At 37.8% G+C, this 20,279-nt stretch overlaps 1 protein-coding gene across 5 annotated transcripts in view; it reads right to left on the bottom strand.

The window, feature by feature from the left end:
• TMEM116 (transmembrane protein 116) overlaps positions 1-20,279 on the bottom strand; it is a 142,281-nt gene that overhangs the window by 103,544 nt on the left and 18,458 nt on the right. For 3 of the 5 annotated variants that reach the window (XM_061385020.1, XM_061385021.1, XM_061385019.1), the window contains 7 exons: positions 10,106-10,210; positions 8,004-8,053; positions 6,839-6,922; positions 6,079-6,217; positions 3,738-3,882; positions 2,930-3,003; positions 1,055-2,131 (listed from right to left, as the gene is read on the bottom strand). In XM_061385020.1, the coding sequence (XP_061241004.1) occupies positions 1,925-2,131; positions 2,930-3,003; positions 3,738-3,882; positions 6,079-6,217; positions 6,839-6,922; positions 8,004-8,053; positions 10,106-10,210 (804 nt within the window). In that variant the 3' untranslated portion in view covers positions 1,055-1,924. Of the gene's footprint in view, positions 1-1,054; positions 2,132-2,929; positions 3,004-3,737; positions 3,883-6,078; positions 6,218-6,838; positions 6,923-8,003; positions 8,054-10,105; positions 10,211-20,279 lie in introns of those variants that run through there. The other 2 variants (XM_061385022.1, XM_061385024.1) reach the window with 2 other exon arrangements.

The raw sequence follows: 20,279 nt of genomic DNA, 5'->3' as shown, positions 1-20,279 counted from the left end.
CAGCTCTCTAGGTGAGGTATCTTTCTCATTCTGTGCCACCCAAAAATCTGTGCTACACACCTTGAGAGGTCTCAAGATATCTTGATAGAATGAGGTCAGGTTACCATCCTTAGAAAGGCTGAAGCTCATGGCCTAAAACCTAAAGAGCTATTATTGAGTTCCCTAACATTTCTATTGGTTGGATGGCATCACCAACTCAATGGACATGAGTTTGACCAAACTCCTGAAGACAGTAAAGGACAGGGAAGCCTGGCGTGCTGCAGTTCATGGGATCGCAAAAAGTCAGATATGACTTAGCAACTGAACAGCATTTCTATTGAAAATTCCTTTGGGAAGATCTCTGGTCTTACTTTTCAGAGTATATTGTCTTCAGCTCAGTTGAGTCACTTAGTCGTGTCTGACTCTTTGTGACCCCATGGGTTGCAGCACACCAGGCTTCCCTGTCCATCACCAACTCCCGGAGCTTACTCAAACTCATGTCCATAGAGTCGGTGATGCCATCCAACCATCTCATCCTCTGTCGTCCCCTTCTCCTCCTGCCTTCAATCTTTCCCAGCATCAGGGTCTTTTCTAATGAGTCAGTTCTTCGCATCAAGTGGCCGAAGTATTGGAGTTTCAGCTTCAACATCAGTCCTTCCAATGAATATTCAGGATTGATTTCTAATATATTATCTAATATATTTCTAATATATTGTATACTATTTTATCTCCCATTATAATCTACTCTGTCAATTTTCTCTAATCTTAACGATTTTACCTTGTATAGGCCAAGGAAATATATTAGGTGAAAAGTATCTGATTTAATAAACACTCCAGATGTTTTAGTTGATTATCATTCTAGTTTTTGTCCATTTGACTTTCCCCTTTGTTTAGGCATCACAGCATCTGATGCCCTGGCCCTGGTTTGGCTTTGCTCATGACTTAACTAGAGAGACCAAACATCATTTGTTACATGACTCAAGAGGAAGAAACATTAAACATCCCTACCCATGAATAAGCCTCTTCAGTGTGGGAGTCTTTTCTTTCCCAAAGGTTCAATTCTACTTGTTAGTCATTCATTCACCTGTTTATTCATTTATTCAATAAACATATATTTAGCACTTCCAGTCAGATTGAACCATGTAAAATAGATGACATTAGACCATTTTAACCTACAAAAATGGCAAGTTCATAATGTTCAATCTAATTCTACATCTAAGCACTATGAAACCTACAACCTAGGATTTCTGCTTATAAATGAGAGTTGAGAAGTTTTTGATTCAGCTTTAGTCCTGATTTCTCTTAAATCTTATTATCCACTGTAACTTCAAAAGACTGGCCTTAACTTTCTAGAAGGGAATGGTTTCTATTGTTAAGACCTAGAACAGCATGGAATATATACGAGACTAGGATGTTGAGTGTCTGAGGATCTCCCTATCACTTTTTTGACACCTTCTGTCCTTTCTTCTTCTGAATTTCCAAAACTCTGTTCAAAGGAGGTAAAACCAGGACTTTCTCTGTTCAACAGAAGGAAGAGCAATGTAAATATCTGAGAAAGTTGTTACATGCCACACTGCTTCCCCTACAACCACACAGTAGAGGGCCTGGAAATACTTTGTATAAATAATAACTAATAATAACTTGAAATTTATTTTTTTCCAGAAGAGACTCCACAAATCTAGTATCTATTGAAGTAATATGAGTGTATCTCTTAGGTGGAAAGTAGCTTCATCTCCCTGAACAGTGACTTAATCTGTGAATCTAAGAATAATGGATAGATTCCACCCACTTCAACTAGAGTAGCTACCAATCATGGTACTATATTCTCTTTCACTTCTATAGCTTAAGGTATGGTTAGAAAAGACTTAAGATGTTGACTGCAAACACTCTGCCCAAACCATTAGTGCAGAATAATTCCAGTTCTGGATGTTCTAGTTTTATAGTTTCAAAGAATGGTAGAGGTGCTAGTAGCAAAAGCAAGAGTTGACTCCAACGGATCTAGGCCCCTGCAATAGAATCTTTTCTGTGAGCATAATAATGGTGTCTGGGTGTCTGCATCACGCCGAGCCTCTTGCTTTAGTTGGTAGAACTTGTACTGTGTCCAGCCATATACTCCACAGTTGAGCAGACCCTGAGATGATGTTGTTAGAGCCTGGAGGAGATGAAGGGGTGATGGAGCCCATCCTTCAGGTTTTCAGAGATTTGGGGAGGAGTTCCATTCCTCTTATTTATAAATCATTGTTATATTCACTTCAAAAATCAAGATTTGGTGTTGTTTTTAAAAACCATTTTTCATCTCTTCCTGAACTCACTTTTCACTGTTCTTTCACTGTTCACTTTTCTTTCACTGAACTCACTGTTCTTTGTCATGAGAGTTAGTCATATTTCTTACCTTATACATACAGACAATGAAGTGGTTTCAATATCCCACCTTATTGCCCCATTTCCTGGGTTAGGCTTGAGGAAACTGCCAAGCAGCATAGTCTGAGAGCCCCCAAAAACCTACTTAAATCTGACAAGGAGGGAAAGAATCATTCTTTTCTTTGTTTCTTTCTCTCTGTTCACCTAGAATAGCTAATTTATCTATTCATTTCACTCTGGATGGGAGACAATCATGTCACTATCAGTGTTTCATAAGAACATTACCTGGAAGAGCTTGTCTTTTGTTACCCATCCCTTAAAAAAACATATCAATAAAATGAAATTGGTTAGAGACACACAAGCTCTGAAATGCATGGCAGCACTTTCATAAAGATATCCACCTCATCAATGAGGAAATTTTCAAATTTTTTAGAACTGAATGCAAATAATATATTTTTCTCTTGCAATGTAGAAAGAAATACCCTAAGCAGGGGGCGGGGAATGTGCTTACTGAATTTTGGCAGTGTAAGAGAACAGGATAAGAAAGTGTAAAAACAGACATGCTGGATGTTTTTTTTGAAGATGTTACCTGGAGAACATAGAGGGCCATATGAAGTCTGGTGTCCTGTAGTTTTGTCAGCTTTATGATCATCAGAATGACCACTGTGAAAACACGAAGCACAGATCTTGTTGCCAATTCTGGGTATCTGAGCATACATTTTTTCGGTATAAACACTTAAGCACTGTGAGAATTACAGGCATAATGAAGACTAGCAGTGAGATAAACCAGTTATATAAACCACTGGCTTCAGGTCTCCTCTAACAGCAGGTCTCCACTGCTATCCCTCAGCAATTAAACTTTGCAGATTATTAAGAATAGTAATGGAAGCAAGACATACTATAGGAAGGACATAAGTTACAATTTTTAACTTATGTTTATCAAGCCTTTTCATAAACTTTATCCAATCTGATCCTCACATTATAACTCTGTGTAGTAGAAATGGCAGGTCTTAATATCTCTGAGTTCTGTCATGACATTTCCTCTCATATTATTTCATGTCTGCTGCTGCTGCTGCTAAGTCGCTTCAGTCGTGTCCGACTCTGCACGACCCCATAGACGGCAGCCCACCAGGCTCCGCCGTCCCTGAGATTTTTCAGGCAAGAACACTGGAGTGGGTTGCCATTTCCTTCTCCTATTTCATGTCTAATTATCTCAATTTCTAAAAACATAAGAAGGAAAAGAAGTTAAGGAGGTTGAGAAAAACTGGAAATATGGGTGGGACCAAAGTAAATTTTATATGCTGGATAGCACATACTTCTTGGTGAAACTACTTTGCTTGATTACAGTCTAACAATTACCCTTTTCACTGCCCAGATCTTTCAGTTAAGATACCCACCTGGGCTCCAGCAGCAAAAGAAGGCCACTGGGTAGAAACGTACTCGCTGCTCCATGATATGAATCACTGCCCACTGTTCACTCCCCAGAAAGCCAGTCGATTTCAGAAACTTCTTGTAAAGTATCTGGGCTTGAATGAGTAAGACCTAAACATGGGTTAGAGCAGTGAGTAGTCTGCCTAATGCTTACTAAAATTTCCCTGTCTAGCCTGTCATTTTGGAGAGAGCCTTCTCTTAGGATGTGACAGCAGGAAAGACCATCCTCTTTATTGTCTTTACTATCTGAGATCAGGTTTTTCTTTTTCTTTTTTTTTTTTTTTTTTGAGAGAAAATTCTCCAGAGTGATCTTTTGCTTGGCCAGGGAAATGGACAAATATTAGTCAAACCTGTGGTTATCATGTTCAATATGTAAAATTTACATCAACCCTAAAGCTTTTATTTTTCTCAATGAGGTTACTTGCAATATGCATGGGAAATTAAAACTAAGATATAACCAGATTCTCTTATAAAACACTTTCTTAGAGGTTGTGTTAGTGTTCTAGCTTAATACCTTTTAAATAAATACTTTAGCACTTGCCAGAGCTTAATATTCTCAGCTCCCCAAAAAAAAAGTTTTAGGAAGTTTCTTACTATCTTTAGATGGAAAACAGATTGTTTTTCCCTTCCAACTGGGAACAATTTGAATACGCTTTAGTTAAGGAAATAAATATAAATCAGTTAAATATCTTTTCTGTGGGGGAGTAAGTTAGGTAATAAACCTGAGCTTCCCAGGTGGCTCTGTGGTAAAGAATCTGCCCGCCAATGCAGGAGACGTGGGTTCTATCCCTGGGTTGGGAAGATCTCCCTGGAGAAGGAAATGGCAACCCACTCCAGTATTCTTGCCTGGGAAATCCCATGGACAAAGGAGCCTGGGTGGGGCTACAGTCCATAGAATTGCAAAAGAGTTGGACACAACTTCAGTGACTAAAACAAGTAAAACAATAACAACAAAAAAATGTGACCAAATCTGAAACTTTTTTCAAATAATCCAGATCTTCCTGGTGGCTCAGACGGTAAAGTATCTGCCTTCAATGTGGGAGACCCGGATTCGATTCCTGGGTCAGGAAGATCCCCTGGAGAAAGAAATGGCAATCCACTCCAGCACTCTTGCCTGGAAAATCCCATGACGGAGAAGCCTGATAGGCTACAGTCCATGGGGTTGCAAAGAAGTCGGACATGATTGAGCGACTTTACTTTCACTTTTCACTAAGTTAATAACCCAATTCCTTAAGTTTAGTCATGCATTTTCCTTTACCCACAGACACAGGAATCAAAAGGAGGCCGAAACTTGACTTGAGATTATTTATGTCTAGTAGAAATCAGTTCACTATCTGCTGACTAAAAAAGAATCAGAATGCCAGTTCTGAATGCCCACTGAAGTCTGGGTTATTCTGAAGGAGCAAACAGGAATCCCCAGGGTCTCATGTTTTGGGAGACCTGTCTCTCTTGTCAATCAGTTCTAAGTGAAAACCATCAAGGCCATTTTAACATAAAGTAGTCACTGTGCTTTCTTTACCAAGTCACTGATCTGATCAAAGCTACCTCCATAACTTACTTTTGAATTATCAAAGAAAATACTCCACAATTGCATTTCATTCACACATGCTAGGTATGCTAGCAAAATGAAAAAATTTGTGGGATAAAGTTGGTCTACAAACATAATTTATAATCCCTGAACTAGCATGTAAAGAGGAGAAAACGATACTGAAAAGTAGATTTGGCAAATAAAAAGTCATATTTCCTTGCTTACTGATTTTGTCCTAGGCAGTTATATATAAATAACATATTGTCCCACAGATGATTATTTGTCCATCATTCTGATGATATCAAAGGAATATTTAGTAACTGTATAACCACTCTGTACTTTAAACTCAGTTAGATATAGGATAAGTGCAAATTTATATTCAATAAAGAACCGAGAAAAGAAAACTCTAATTATTTGAAAAATAAAAGAACATGTTCTGTGCTCCAGAAAATCATACTATATAAAGAATATACTTGACACATACTAGTTTTCTGGTCTGGTCCTTCATGAGGATCCACAGGAACACATACTAGTTCTAGAGTGAGCATAATTCTCACCTAATGAATACAGGCTCTTTTCCCCACTTATCATTTGACCTTGGGAAGTACAAAAAACTGAGGAAGTAATTAAATTATCAATATGTACCAGTCACTTTCTTGTTTCTAGGACTATAAGAAGTGCCTCTGTACCACATCTTTCCCAGGCAGGCCCAGAAATATTGCACCACCTCACCCCACCCCATCCCGCTTTCCATAAAGACAGATAGGGAGGTACAGTACCACAATGGTGAAGAAGCTGAGTACAAAGCTGGCCAGGAAAATGATGAGCCCATAAAAATAAAGTGTGCTACAGACTGATGTGTTGGCAGAAGGCAGGAGCTCAGCCATGGCTGGTGGTGGTGAGTATATCAGGATACACCTAGGAAGAGAATCAATGGTCAGGAGTGTTGCTACAGGTTTAAGACCAGAGAGATAGCCATTTGGTGCAACAAAAGTTAATGAGTATGTAATTTTACTTACGGAGAAGGCAATGGCAACCCACTCCAATACTTTTGCCTGGAAAAATCCCATGGACGGAGGAGCCTGGTAGGCTGCAGTCCATGGGGTCGCTAAGAGTCGGACACGACTGAGTGACTTCACTTTCACTTTCCCTTTCATGCATTGGAGCAGGAAATGGCAACCCACTCCAGTGTTCTTGCCTGGAGAATCCCAGGGACAGGGGAGCCTGGTGGGCTTCCGTCTGTGGGGTCGCACAGAGTCGGACACGATTGAAGTGACTTAGCAGCAGCAATTTTACTTATCATCTAGCTAAGCCTTGTCCATAATATCTTGTTCCTTCTACTGAAACATTCTCATTTAGTCACTTTATGTCATATTTCTACTTAATGTATTTTTAGCCTTGACTATAGCCCTTATCCATAGCCCATGTAAAATACAAGCATCTTGGCCAGCATGGATGTACAAAGTGTTCTTCCATCTTTATTTATAGAAAAGAATAGGTGTAGTCTACCATGAAAATGATAGGTTTGTTCTTACTTACCTGTGGCTCTGGCTGAAGTTGCGGAAACATTCACTGACATTGCCCAAACAGAATACAGGTACCATCAACAGTAGAGGTATCAGACTGGGAGGAAAAAAAATTATCACCCTAATATTCAGACTTTTTTATGCCTTTTTACCTGTGCAAAATATTCTCCTATCCTTCTCCCAATACCATTCCCCTACCCACTCTTCATGAAACCTACACATTTAATTTCTTCAAGAAAAATACTTCAAAAACTTTAAGTATACTTTCATTTCAAGTTCCTGGTGAAATGAAGCAGGAAATGCATTTTATATCTAGGTTAATAAAATCTAACAGACTTTCACAGAGAGTCTCTGGGAACTGTGAGCTTCCCAGGTGGCAAAGTAGTAAAGACATAAGAGATGTGAGTTCAGTTTCTGGGTTGGGAGGGTTCCCTGAGCAGAAAATGGCAACCCACTCCAGTATTCTTGCTTGGAAAATTCTATGGACAGAGGAACTTGGCAGGCTACAGTCCATGGTATTGCAGAGTCGGACATGACTGAGTAACTAAGCCTGCACTCTGGGAGTTGCATGATCAGATTAAAAAACCAAGTGGGTCAAAATGAAATGAAAAATCTATCAAGGACCTATGTGATCTGTCCATTCCCTAAGAAATTTTCCAAAACACAGCCTTAAGCAAACAGTTATTTATCCAGCTTAATATATGCAGATTCCTATAACTGGAAAAGATCCAGGAGTAAAAGATTACAATGTCTAAAATCAACTCAATGTGACCATCACTTTAGGTGAGATACAGATCCTTTCTGAGTTTAGTAGAAGAGTCTCACCCAATGTTATAAAGGTGAATAAGTTCTTGAAAATCATCTATTACAGCTTTCATGATATATGAAAAGGAATTAGAAGTCAAAAGACTTAAAGGAAAAATATTCACTCCAGGTCACATACAGTTAACGGCAGAACTGGGGCTAAAACCCAATCTGTAACTTCAAATTGCTTGCCTATTTTACCTGGGAAAATGAAACCAGTGATTACACATTTGTTGCTTCCTACTCAATAAAGCTATGTGAGGACCAAGGAGTGACAGAATGAATGGAAATAAGAGCTCTGTCCTTTTAACTGTTCCCACCTGGACCCAAGAATAATGAGTCTACACCATGCTAGGAAGGAAAAAAAATCTTACCTGGACAAAATGATGGCTATTTGACCAATTCGGCAGGTATAATCTATAACCTATGAAAATAATAAATGTGAGTAATGTCTTAGGATATTGCCAATCATATTATAATACCAAGTCATCACTTACTATTTGATAGTACAAAAATTCCCAATAGCAGGTTTGCTTCAGTTAAGCAATATTTGATAAAAAAGTAAATGAAATGAATAGTTCCTTAGCACTGAAGATAAAGAGAATTTATCTGTATTATTGTATATTAAAAAATACACCAGTAGCCACAAAGAGGGCCTGCAGAGAGTAGCTTAATATAAGATTTGGATACCACAACAAATTTTCTTAAGAAGAAAGGCAAATATGAAATCACACAGTAAATCTTCATCTTCTAATAACTGCTCAATCCTCTCCTCTTTTAGATCAAGGGAGGTGTAAACTGTTCAGACCTTATAGGTGGAGTAAAAGTCTATGTATAAGATGACCAGCAGAACCATTAACAGCCCAGGGTTAATATAAGAATCAAAAAAGGCACCTTGAATATAAGACCTATCTAGAAGATAGGAACCCATATTCCCTGCATCGGAAGGTGGATTTTTAACCACTGGACCATGAGGGAAGTCCCCCTGCACTTCATGTTTATGATGAAAAATTGAGGCCCAAGAAAGGAAGATGATGTGCCCAAGGTCATACAGGAGACAAATGACAGAAATAGGTTTAGAGGACAGATCTCCTAATTTACTTCCAAATGCTCTTTTCACAATGCTATAATATCACTTATTCATTCAACAAACATTTGCTGCATTTCATCATGTGCATGACAGGATACCACTTTCATTTGTTCTAAAACTGTAGGCTTTGGGAAAAATATGCTGGGAGGCTTTCTAGATTCACTTATTCCATGGTGCTCTTGAACAAAAATTCTCCTTCAAAAAACCATGACAGAATGGATAAGGCATAAATAAGATGACTAGAATACTGAGTAAGATAAAATACACACAAAGACAGTTAAAGAAATGAACATTGCTAACAACATAAAAATGTATTCTGCTAAATCACCTAGTGATTTACTTAAAGAATCAAAAATAAGGAAGTAAGAGTACTATACAATGGAATACTATTTAGCAATAGAAAGGAATGAATTACTTATATACAATGAATGAACTTCAAAAGTATTATGCCAAATAAAATAAACCAGACACCAAAATATTTTGTATGATATATAAAATATCTATATGAAATGTCCAGAAAATGAAAATCTATAGAGACAGAAAGTGTATTAGTGGTTGCCTATGGCAGGGTGAGCCAAACATAGAGACTGAACAACAAGGGCAGGACAGGGTATGGAAAACAAATTAACAGTAAATGTGCATGAAGGATTTTACTGAGTGAAGAAAATATTTTGAAACTGATTTATGATAATTTTACAACCTGGTAAGTTTACTTTTAAAACCACTGAATTGTACACATGAAATAGGTGAATTATATATGTAAGATATGTATACACAGAAAAGGATCCAGGTATACTGACTTATTTACCAAGTGTTCTCTTCTCTTTCTGCAATGCTAGACAATGTCCACAACTCTTTTGTGACTCAAAGAAGGAACAAGTTGCTTCCTGGATCTTGTTTTCTAATTACCATGCATTTATTCCTCTGCCCTTCTGCAAACCAATATGTGTTACACACACATACCAACAAAACACGTCAGAGCACAACACTCTGCCTTTCCAATACCCATAACCCAAATCCCACGTTAGCTAGCTGGGCATTTTCCTACCTGCTCACCAAGGTCGTCTTCTTTAACAACAATGATGGATTGGCATAGAACCAAGAAGGATTTCCCTTACTGAAAGGAACCAGGCAGGAATGGTAATACTGTAAATAATGTTTCCTATAATCAAATCCTGTTGGTGGTGGTGGTGGTGGCAGCAGGGGTGGTGATGGTGGCAAAAGAGTAGAGAAATCATGTCAACAGAGTGGAAACTCCATGAGTTTTCTCTTTTATTAGCTCCCATGAATTCACCTAGTCAGTGCTAAGTGCTAAACTATTTGTCAAAGACATGTGGATTTGTTTTAGCATACTGTTCTTAACTATCTGCTCTGAAGAAAACTTACCAGTGAAAATGTCCTCTGTGCACTCTGGCTAGGTTTCATCCTCAGTTCTTTGTACAGATACCAGATATAATTGATGGTGTAGAAAAATGAGGAGATGTACAATACCTAGATGAAAATCAAAACAACTGATCATACCTGTCCCACTATGGCTTCTTTCAATTTATTTCATTATTTCCTACTGTAAGAATCCTACCTACTGGTCTATTAGTAACTTAGCATCTAGTACCTCTATTATGCAAAACTGGGCCAAGTCTGAGAATTCAACCCAGGCCTACCTAAAATATGTCCCAGCATCCTTATTTTATCCTTTTGACTGTTCAGAGGAACCACATTATCCACCTCCTCTCAGTCAACTGTTCAATTTTTATGAGGATATCATAGAATCTTTTTCTATTTCATTTTTTAATTGAAAAGGACATCAGAAGGGTACAAACAAACTTTTTTACAAAACAGAAGTAAAATCACAGATGTAGAAAATAAACTTAAGTTTACCAGGGGATAAGGGGTGGGGGAGGGATAAATTGTGAGATTGGGATTGACATATACAGACTCCTATATAAAAAGTACTTAACTAGTAAGGACCTACTGTATAGCACAGGGAACTCTACTCAATACTCTGTAATGGCCTATATGGGCAAAGAATCTAAAAAAACAGTGGATATTTGTTTATGTATAACAGATTCACTTTGCTGTATACCTGAAACTAACACAATATTGTAAATCAACTATACTCCAATAAAAATTTTAAAAATAAAGAAAAGGACATAAGAATTTCCATTTCTAATAATGAAAGCCTAGGCTATCCGAACCAAACTTTCTATTCAAAAGAACTAAACATGAATATTTTTTTAATCTTTAAAAACATCGAAGAGCTGACAAGATTGCAACAAGCCAGCAGGACAAAAATCCAAGAGAAGGAACTTTTGCTTCCATCTTTGATGAAATAAAAGGAATAGAATTTGCACCTCAGCCTTAAAAAACTAAAACCTGGACAAAATACATGAAAACACCCTGTTTTCAAACATCGGATAACAATCAGTACAGAACAGTAATCCCTAAAAAAATAAAAACAAACAAGTTGAACCCAGCTAACCAGCTGGGCAAGGTGAGTGTGGTGAAGGGGAATCCAAAAGAAATAAGCTGTCTGTGAGTTCAGAGAGATTTCAGTGTTCATGGAGGCCAAGGCAGCTAAAATGTGTGAAACAAATTATGAGAGAAGAGGCAGATACATAGAGACCTAGCGCTCTGGAGGTTTGCAGAGGTACCTTCAAGTTTTTGGTTAAGTATTAATCTATACACATGGGAGAGAAAACCATGAAGAACAGAGAAAGAAGCACTAGAAAGGAGTATGTAGAACAATCTTCAAAAAAAGAATCCCTAAAGGAATAGTTTGTGTCTCCATAAGCCAGTGTGGAAAGACTTCCTAATCCATAGGCTGAATGGCAGTATTGTAGAATAATAATGTAAAATCATAAGAGTACTGCCCTACTAATCAAACCAAATTAGCTGTACATTAAATACTGCCCTGCTGCTGCTGCTGCTAAGTCGCTTCAGTCGTGTCCGACTCTGTGCGACCCCATAGATGGCAGCCCACCAGGCTCCCCAGTCCCTGGGATTCTCCAGGCAAGAACATTGGAGTGGGTTGCCATTTCCTTCTCCGATGCATGAAAGTGAAAAGTGAAAGTGAAGTCGCTCAGTCCTGTCCCACTCTTGGTGACCCCATGGACTGCGGCCCACCAGGCTCCTTATTGCCTTAACTAAGCTTAAAAGCAAGCCTTCAAAAAAAACAAAGGATCAAACAAATGCAGAGTTAACTACATTGAAGACAAAATTCCTGAATTTAAAGGGGATTTATATGTATATATAAAACCTAATACTCAACAATATAAAATCTATAATATCTGGTGTGTATTAAAATATTTTAAGTCATGTAGATAGGCAGGAAATTATGGCCCATAATCAAGAGAAAAATTAATCAATAGCAATGAACCCAGAAACAACATAGATTATAAAAATTAGGGGAAAAAAGTTAAAGGAACTATTGTAAATATACTCAGTATGTCCAAGAAGGTAGAGGAAAGCATTAGCACAACACTGAGAAATGAAAGGTATAAAAAAGATCCAAGTTGAAAGTCTAGAGATGAAAAATATATGGAATTTAAAACATGGAAAATTAGAAACTGCAAAAAATTAGTAAACTTGAAGACACAGAAATGGAAACTAAAATGAGACACCTAGAGATAAAAGATTTTGAAAAAAAAGGAACAAAACTTCAGTAAGTTATGTAACAATACAAGCAGGCTAATAATCCCTAATATGGAATTGGAATTCCAGCAGGAGTAGAGAGGAAGGGAGGAAAAAAAATATATTTGAGGGAATAATAACCAAAAATTTTCCAAATTTGATGAAAATACAAACCACCATGTCCAAGAAACTTAATAAAACCAAACATAAGAAACATGAAGAAACCATATCAAGGTACAATATAATCATGAAATTAGATGTCAAAATCCTCAACAAAATATTAGCAAACCAAATTAAACAATACATAAAAAGGAACATACACCATGATCAAGTGGAATTTATCCCAGAATGCAAGAATGGTTCAATACCCACAAATCAGTCAATGTGGTATACCATATTAACAAACAGGAAAATGAAAATCATGATGATCGCAATAGATGCAGAAAAAGCTTCTGACAAAATTCAATATCCATTTATGAAAAAAACTCTCCACAAATTGGGTATAGAGGGAACATACCTCAATATAATAAAGGTCATGGATGACAAAACCACAGCTAATATCATACTCAACAGTGAAAAGTGGTCCTCGAAGATCAGGAATGAGACAAGGGTGCCCATTTTCACCACTTCTATTCAACAGTAATAGAAGTCTTAGCTACAGCAATCAGACAAAAAAAAGAAAGGCTTCCAAGTTAGAAGAGAGGAAGTAAAATGGTCACTATCTGTAGATGACATGATACTACACATACAGAAACTTAAAATCTCTACCAAAAAACGACTAGAGCTCATCAGTGAATTCAGTGAAGTTGCAAGACACAAGACTGATATACAAAAATCTGTTGCTTTTCTATACATTAATAAAGAACTATCAGAAAGAGAAAGCAAAAAAACCAATTCCATTTAAAACAGCATAAAAAAATAAACTTAACTAAAGAAGTGAAAGATATATTCTGAAAACTATAGACAAAGGAAATTTTAAATGATACAAAGAAATGGAAAGATACACCGTGTTTACGGATTGGAAGAATTAATATTGTTAAAATGTCCATAGTATCCAAAGCAATCTACAGACTCAAGGTAACAATCTCTATCAAAATACCTAGGAGAACTAGAACAAATAATCCTAAAATTTATATGGAACCACAGAAGACCCAGAATAGCCAAAGAAAGCTTGAGAAAAAAGAACAAAGCTAGAAGTATCACATTCCCTGACTTCAGACTGCAGTACAAAGGTAAGTCATCAAAACAGTATGGTATTGGCATAAAAACAGGCACATAGATCAATGGAACAAAATAATGAGCCCAGAAATTAACCACACACTTTTGGTCAATTAATCTATCAAAAGAGGCAAAAATAAACAATGTCAAAAGATACTCATCAATAAGTGTTGCTGGGAAAACTGGACAGCTATGTGTAAAAGGATGAAATTCAAACATTTTATCACACCATATAGTGCTTCCCGTGGTGGCTCAGCAGTAAAGAATCAGCCTGCCATGCAGCAGATGCAGGTTTGATCCCTGAGTCAGGAAGATCTGTGCAAAAGGAAATGGCAACCCACTCCAGTATTTCTGCCTCAGCAATCCCATGGACAGAGAGCCTAGTGTGCTACAGTCCAAGGGATCGCAAAAAATTGGACATGACTTAGCAACCAAACAACAACTATTATGATCACACCATATACAAAAATAAACTAAAAATGGATCAAAGACCTAAATGTAGGACAGGAAACCATAAAACTCTTAGAAGAAAACATAGGCAGAATACTATGACACAGAAACATTTTTTAGGATGTCTCCTTATGCAAAGGAAACAAAAGCAAAATAAACAAATGAGATCTTATTAAACTTAAAAGCTTTCGCCCAGCAAAGCAAACCATTGAGAAAAAGAAAAGACAAACTACAGAACAGGAGAAAATATTTGCAAATGATATATCCAATATGGAGCTAATATATGAATATCTCATACAACTCAATATCAAGAAGCCAAAAAACCAAATTTTTAAATGGGCAGAAGAACTGAATAGACATTTTTCCAAAGAAGACATACAGATAGCCAACAGGCACACACAAAAATGTTCAATGTTGCTAATTATCAGGATAATACAAATAAAAACCACAATGAGATATTATCTCACATCTGTCAGAATGGATATCACCAAAATGACCACCAATAACAAATGTTGGTGAGGATGTGGGGAAAAGGAGAACCTTAGAACAGCTGGGAATGTAAACTGGTTCAGCCACTATGGAAAACAGTATGGAGGTTCCTGAAAAAAATATAATTACCGTATGATCCAGCAATTCTACTCCTGAGCATATATAGCCAAAGAAAAAGAAAACAGTAATTTGAAACGACAGTTTCAAACTCCAATATTCATAGCAGCATTATTTATATAACCAAGATATGGAAGAAACTGTCCATCAACAGATGAACAGATACAAAATATGTGTATATAAATAAATAAATAAACACACACACACACACACACACACACACACACACTAGAATATTACTCAGCCATAAGAAAGAATGAAAATTTGCCATTTACAACAACATAGATGGAACGGGAAAGTATAATGTTTAGTGAAATAATCAGAGAAAGAGAACTACTATATGTTACTACCTATATGTGGAATCTAAAAAATAAAACGAATTAATAAATATAACAAAACAGAAACAAACTCACAGATATACCTAATAAACAACTGGTTGTGCTAAGTTGCTTCAGTCCTGTGTGACTCTTTGGGACCCTATGGATTATAACCACTTGTTTATATTCTTGCCTGAAATATTAACAAGTGGTTACCAGTGGAAAAAAACAGATGAGGGAGGGGCAAAAAAATGGGTAAGTGATGAACAAGTACAAGCTACTATGTATAAAATAAACAATATACAAAGATATATTATACAGCACAAAGAATATAGCCAATATTTTATAACTTTAAACAGAGTATAATCTATTAAAAAGTGAATCACTATGTAGTACATCTGAAACTAATAAAATATTATGCATCAATTATATCTTAATTAAAAAAAAAGAAATTCTGACACATGCTACAACATGGATACACCTTGAAGACATTAAGCTCGGTGAAACAAGCTAACACAAAAGGTCAAATACTGTATTACTCTACTGATATGAGGTACCCAGAGCTTCCCAGGTGGTGCTAGTGGTAAAGAACCTGCATACCAATGCGGGAGACAAAAGAGACCTGGGTTCAATCCCTGCATTGGGAAGATCCCCTAGAAGAGGGCATGGCAACCCACTCCAGTATTCTTGCCTGGAGAATCTCCATGGACAGAGGAGCCTTGTGGGCTATCGTCCACAGGGTCGCAAAGAGTTGGACATGAAGAGTCAGACAAGAAGCAACTTAGTTTGATATTTGGCAAAACTAATACAATTAGTAAAGTTTAAAAATAAAATAAAATTTTTTTTAAAAAAAAGGAAAAAAAAAAAAAAGAAGCAACTTAGTACACACATGAGGTACCCAGAGTAGTCAAATTCATAGGTGGTTACCAGAGGCTGGAAGGTTCAAGAAATGGAGAGGTATTATTTAAAGGATACAGAATTTCAGTCTGGGATAATAAAAATATCTGGAGGTGAACAGTGGTAATAGTTGCACAACAATGTGGATGTATGCTGCTGAACTGTATACTTAAAAGTTGCTAAAATACTAAAGTTTGTTATGTATTTTTACCAAAACCTAAAATTTTTTAACAGTTAAATGGAAAACTCTATGTTAAATGTGTTTTACCACAATTTCAAAAACTACAACTAATTCATTAAATAAATAAGCTACTGTGTTTAAGCCCTCTATAGCCCATCCCTACCACTGATTGCAAACAAAAACTATCTGGTAAAAATATAAAAATCAACTACTTGAGGACTGTGAAAAGTAAACAAAAGCAAGTGGATTACAGAAGAGAGTCAAATGTGAAGAAGTGAACTGCACAGAAATAAGTTTCCCAAACTTTTTCTCACAGTTTTGCCTCAAAGGTGTGCCCGGATCATGCTGCTGCTCAATGTAGGCACCTAACACTCTAGTAGAAACCCATCCTTTAGGCTACAGAAACCAGAGAAGGGCTCCCATCAGGCAGGAAGGTATGGAAAAGTATGGGGCGAATCCCAGAAATGATAAGAGTCAGAAATGAGGATGCTCTGATTCTGTGTGTGATTCCATAGAAGTCTCAGCCTAATCCCTACACCATGCATGAGCTTGGCAGTCCCAAAACAGCACAGCCACGGCTTAGAGAAATAGACTGAGATCTGAACCACTGCCTAAAGATTATGAGATGGTAATTACATTCTATATATAAAGAAAAGAAAAATGTCACTGACTCTCATGGGAGAGTATAATCATCAAACGTCAGCTCAGGAATGAGCCAGATGTTGGAAACATCCAACCGGTATTTTTATTTTTATTTTTTTGCTGTCTGTAGCAGAGTTTTATTAAAGTGTAAAGGGATAGAGAAAGCTTCTGACATAGACATCAGAAGGGGACATAAACAGTGCCCCCTCGTTAGTTTTTAGCAAAGCATTACATACTGATTACCAAGCATTTTGAGATAGTTGTTAGTTTTTGGCAAAGCTTTCTATACTGGTTAGCAAGCATTTTGAGATAGAATTGGCACAAAGAGAGTCATCTCTGGCCATAAAACAATTGACATGAATCTTGAAGACAGGCAGATTTCCAAGCAAATACAGAGGTTCATTAATATAGCTTATTAAGAAAAACATTTTCATGAGTAAGACGTATTGGTTTGCTGAGCCATTAGAAGCTCAAGGCTTGAGAAAAACGAGTTCAGGAGGAACCAAATGTCGTCATGGAGCCTCCTTTAATCCTGTGTAAAAGAAAGAAAGTCAAGTCACTCAGTCGTGTCCAACTCTTTGTGACCCCACGGACTGTAGGCTACCAGGTTCCTCCATCCATGGGATTTTCCAGGCAAGAACACTGGAATGGGTTTCCATTTCCTTCTCCCCAAGCAGTATTTTTAAAAGCAACTATTTACAATGCATTTAAGGGGGAAAAAAAATAATGCTCAAAATTCTCCAAGCCAGGCTTCAGCAATACATGAACCGTGAACTTCCAGATGTTCAAGCTGGTTTTAGAAAAGGCAGAGGAACCAGAGATCAAATTGCCAACATCCGCTGGATCATGGAAAAAGCAAGAGAGTTCCAGAAAAACATCTATTTCTGCTTTATTGACTATGCCAAAGCCTTTGACTGTGTGGACCACAATAAACTGTGGAAAATTCTGAAAGAGATGGGAATACCAGACCACCTGACCTGCCTCTTGAGAACCTATATGCAAGTCAGGAAGCAACAGTTAGAACTGGACATGGAACAACAGACTGGTTCCAAATAGGAAAAGGAGTACGTCAAGGCTGTATATTGTCACCATGCTTATTTAACTTATATGCAGAGTACATCATGAGAAACGCTAGGCTGGAAGAAGCACAAGCTGGAATCAAGATTGCCGGGAGAAATATCAATAACCTCAGATATGCAGATGACACCACCCTTATGGCAGAAAGTGAAGAGGAACTAAAAAGCCTCTTGATGAAAGTGAAAGAGGAGAGTGAAAAAGCTGGCTTAAAGCTCAACATTCAGAAAACGAAGATCATGGCATCTGGTCCCATCACTTCATGGGAAACAGATGGGGAAACAGTGGAAACAGTGTCAGACTTTATTTTTTTGGGCTCCAAAATCACTGCAGATGGTGACTGCAGCCATGAAATTAAAAGACGCTTACTCCTTGGAAGAAAAGTTATGACCAACCTAGATAGCATATTGAAAAGCAGAGACATTACTTTGCCAACAAAGGTCTGTCTAGTCCAGGCTATGGTTTTTCCTGTGGTCATGTATGGATGTGAGAGTTGGACTGTGAAGAAGGCTGAGTGCCGAAGAATTGATGCTTTTGAACTGTGGTGTTGGAGAAGACTCTTGGGAGTCCCTTGGACTGTAAGGAGATCCAACCAGTCCATCCTAAAGGAGATCAGCCCTGGGATTTCTTCGGAAGGAATGATGCTAAAGCTGAAACTCCAGTACTTTGGCCACCTCATGTGAAGAGTTGACTCATTGGAAAAGACTCCGATGCTGGGAGGGATTGGGGGCAGGAGGAGAAGGCGACGACAGAGGATGAGATGGCTGGATGGCATCACTGACTCAATGGATGTGAGTTTGAGTGAACTCCGAGAGTTGGTGATGGACAGGGAGGCCTGGCGTGCTGCGATTCATGGGGTCGCAAAGAGTCGGACACGACTGAGCAACTGAACTGAACTGAAGCGAAAAAACACTTGAAATAATTTTAGGGGTGAAAGAAATAGGAATGTTTATTAACTTGATTGCGGTGATGATTTCATACATATATTAAAAATGTACACTTTAAATATATGTAGTTTTTGAATACATAGCTCAATAAAGTTCAAAAAATAAAGTAACATTAATCACATCTGTGCCAAACACAAAGTAATTGTTATTAGCGACAGTTTTATAGATTTAGGAGACTGAATTCGGAAAGATGGAAGTATTTGCCTAAGGTCACAAAATTAATCAGGTCCAGGATTCCAGTGCAGATTTTTTTCTTCTAGTAAGATAATGCTCAAAAGCCTTCAAGCTAGGCTTCAACAGTACATGAACTGAGAACTTTCAGATGTACAAGCTGGATTTAGAAAAGGCAAAGGAGCCAAAGATCAAGTTGCCAATATCCACTGGATCACAGAAAAAGCAAGAGAATTCCAGAAAAACTTCTCCTTCATGGACTACAGTAAAGCCTTTGACTGTGTGGGTCACAACAAACTATGGAAAATTCTTAAAGAGAATTTTACCAGATCACCATTCCTGCCTTCTGAGAAACTGGTATATAGGTCAAGAAACAACAGTTAGAACCGGACGTGGAACAATGGACTGGTTCAAAATTAAGAAAGGAGTACATCAAAGACTGTATATTGTCACCCTGCTTATTTAACTCATATACAGAGTACCTCATATGAAATGCCAGGCTGGATAAAACACAAGCTAGAATTAAGATTGCCAGGAGAAATATTAGCAACCACAGAAAAACAGATGACACCACCCTTATGGCAGAAAGTGAAGAGGAACTAAAGAATCTCTTGGTGAAGGTGGAAGAGGAAAGTGAAAAAGCTGGCTTAAAACTCAACATTCAAAAAACTAAGATATGGCATCTGATCCCATCACTTCATGGCAAATAGATGGGGAAAAAAATAGCAACAGTGACAGACTTTATTTTCTTGTGCTCCAAAATCACTGTGGACTGTGACTGCTGTCATGAAATTAAAAGACACTTGCTCCTTAAAAGGAAAGCTATGACAAACCTAGACAGCATATTAAAAAGTAGAGACACCACACTGCCAACAAAGGTCCATATAGTCAAAGGTATGGTTTTTCCAGTAGTCATGTAGAGATTTGAGAGTTGGACCCTAAAGAAGGCTGAGCACCGAAGAATTGATGCTTTCAAACTGTGTGCTGAATGAAGAATCATCTTGAGAGTCCCTTGGACTGCAAGGAGATCAATCCAGTCAATCCTAAAGGAAATCAACCCTGAACTTTCACTGGAAGGACTGATGCTGAAGCTCCAATATTTGGCCACCTGATGCAAAGAACTGACTCATTGGAAAAAATCCTGATGCTGGGAAGGATTGAAAGCAGGAGAAGAAGGGGCAACAGAAGATGAGATGGTTGGATGGCATCACTCACTCAATGGCCATAAGTTTGAGCAAGCTCCGGGAGTTGGTGAAGGACAGGGAATCCTGGTGTGCTGAAGTCCATGTGGTTGCAAAGAGCTGGACACAACTGAGCGACTGAACTGAACTGAACTGAACTGAATGGACAGGGAAGCCCGAAGGGCTGCAGTCCATGGGGTCGCAAAGGGTCAGACACAACTGAAACGACTGAACAACAACAAAGAG

This window comes from Bos javanicus, chromosome 17 (assembly GCF_032452875.1).
Source record: "Bos javanicus breed banteng chromosome 17, ARS-OSU_banteng_1.0, whole genome shotgun sequence".
Taxonomy (NCBI): Eukaryota; Metazoa; Chordata; class Mammalia; order Artiodactyla; family Bovidae; genus Bos; species Bos javanicus.
The sequence above is the reverse complement of the archived record's forward strand: the minus strand, read 5'-3'. Positions and strand labels throughout refer to the sequence as shown.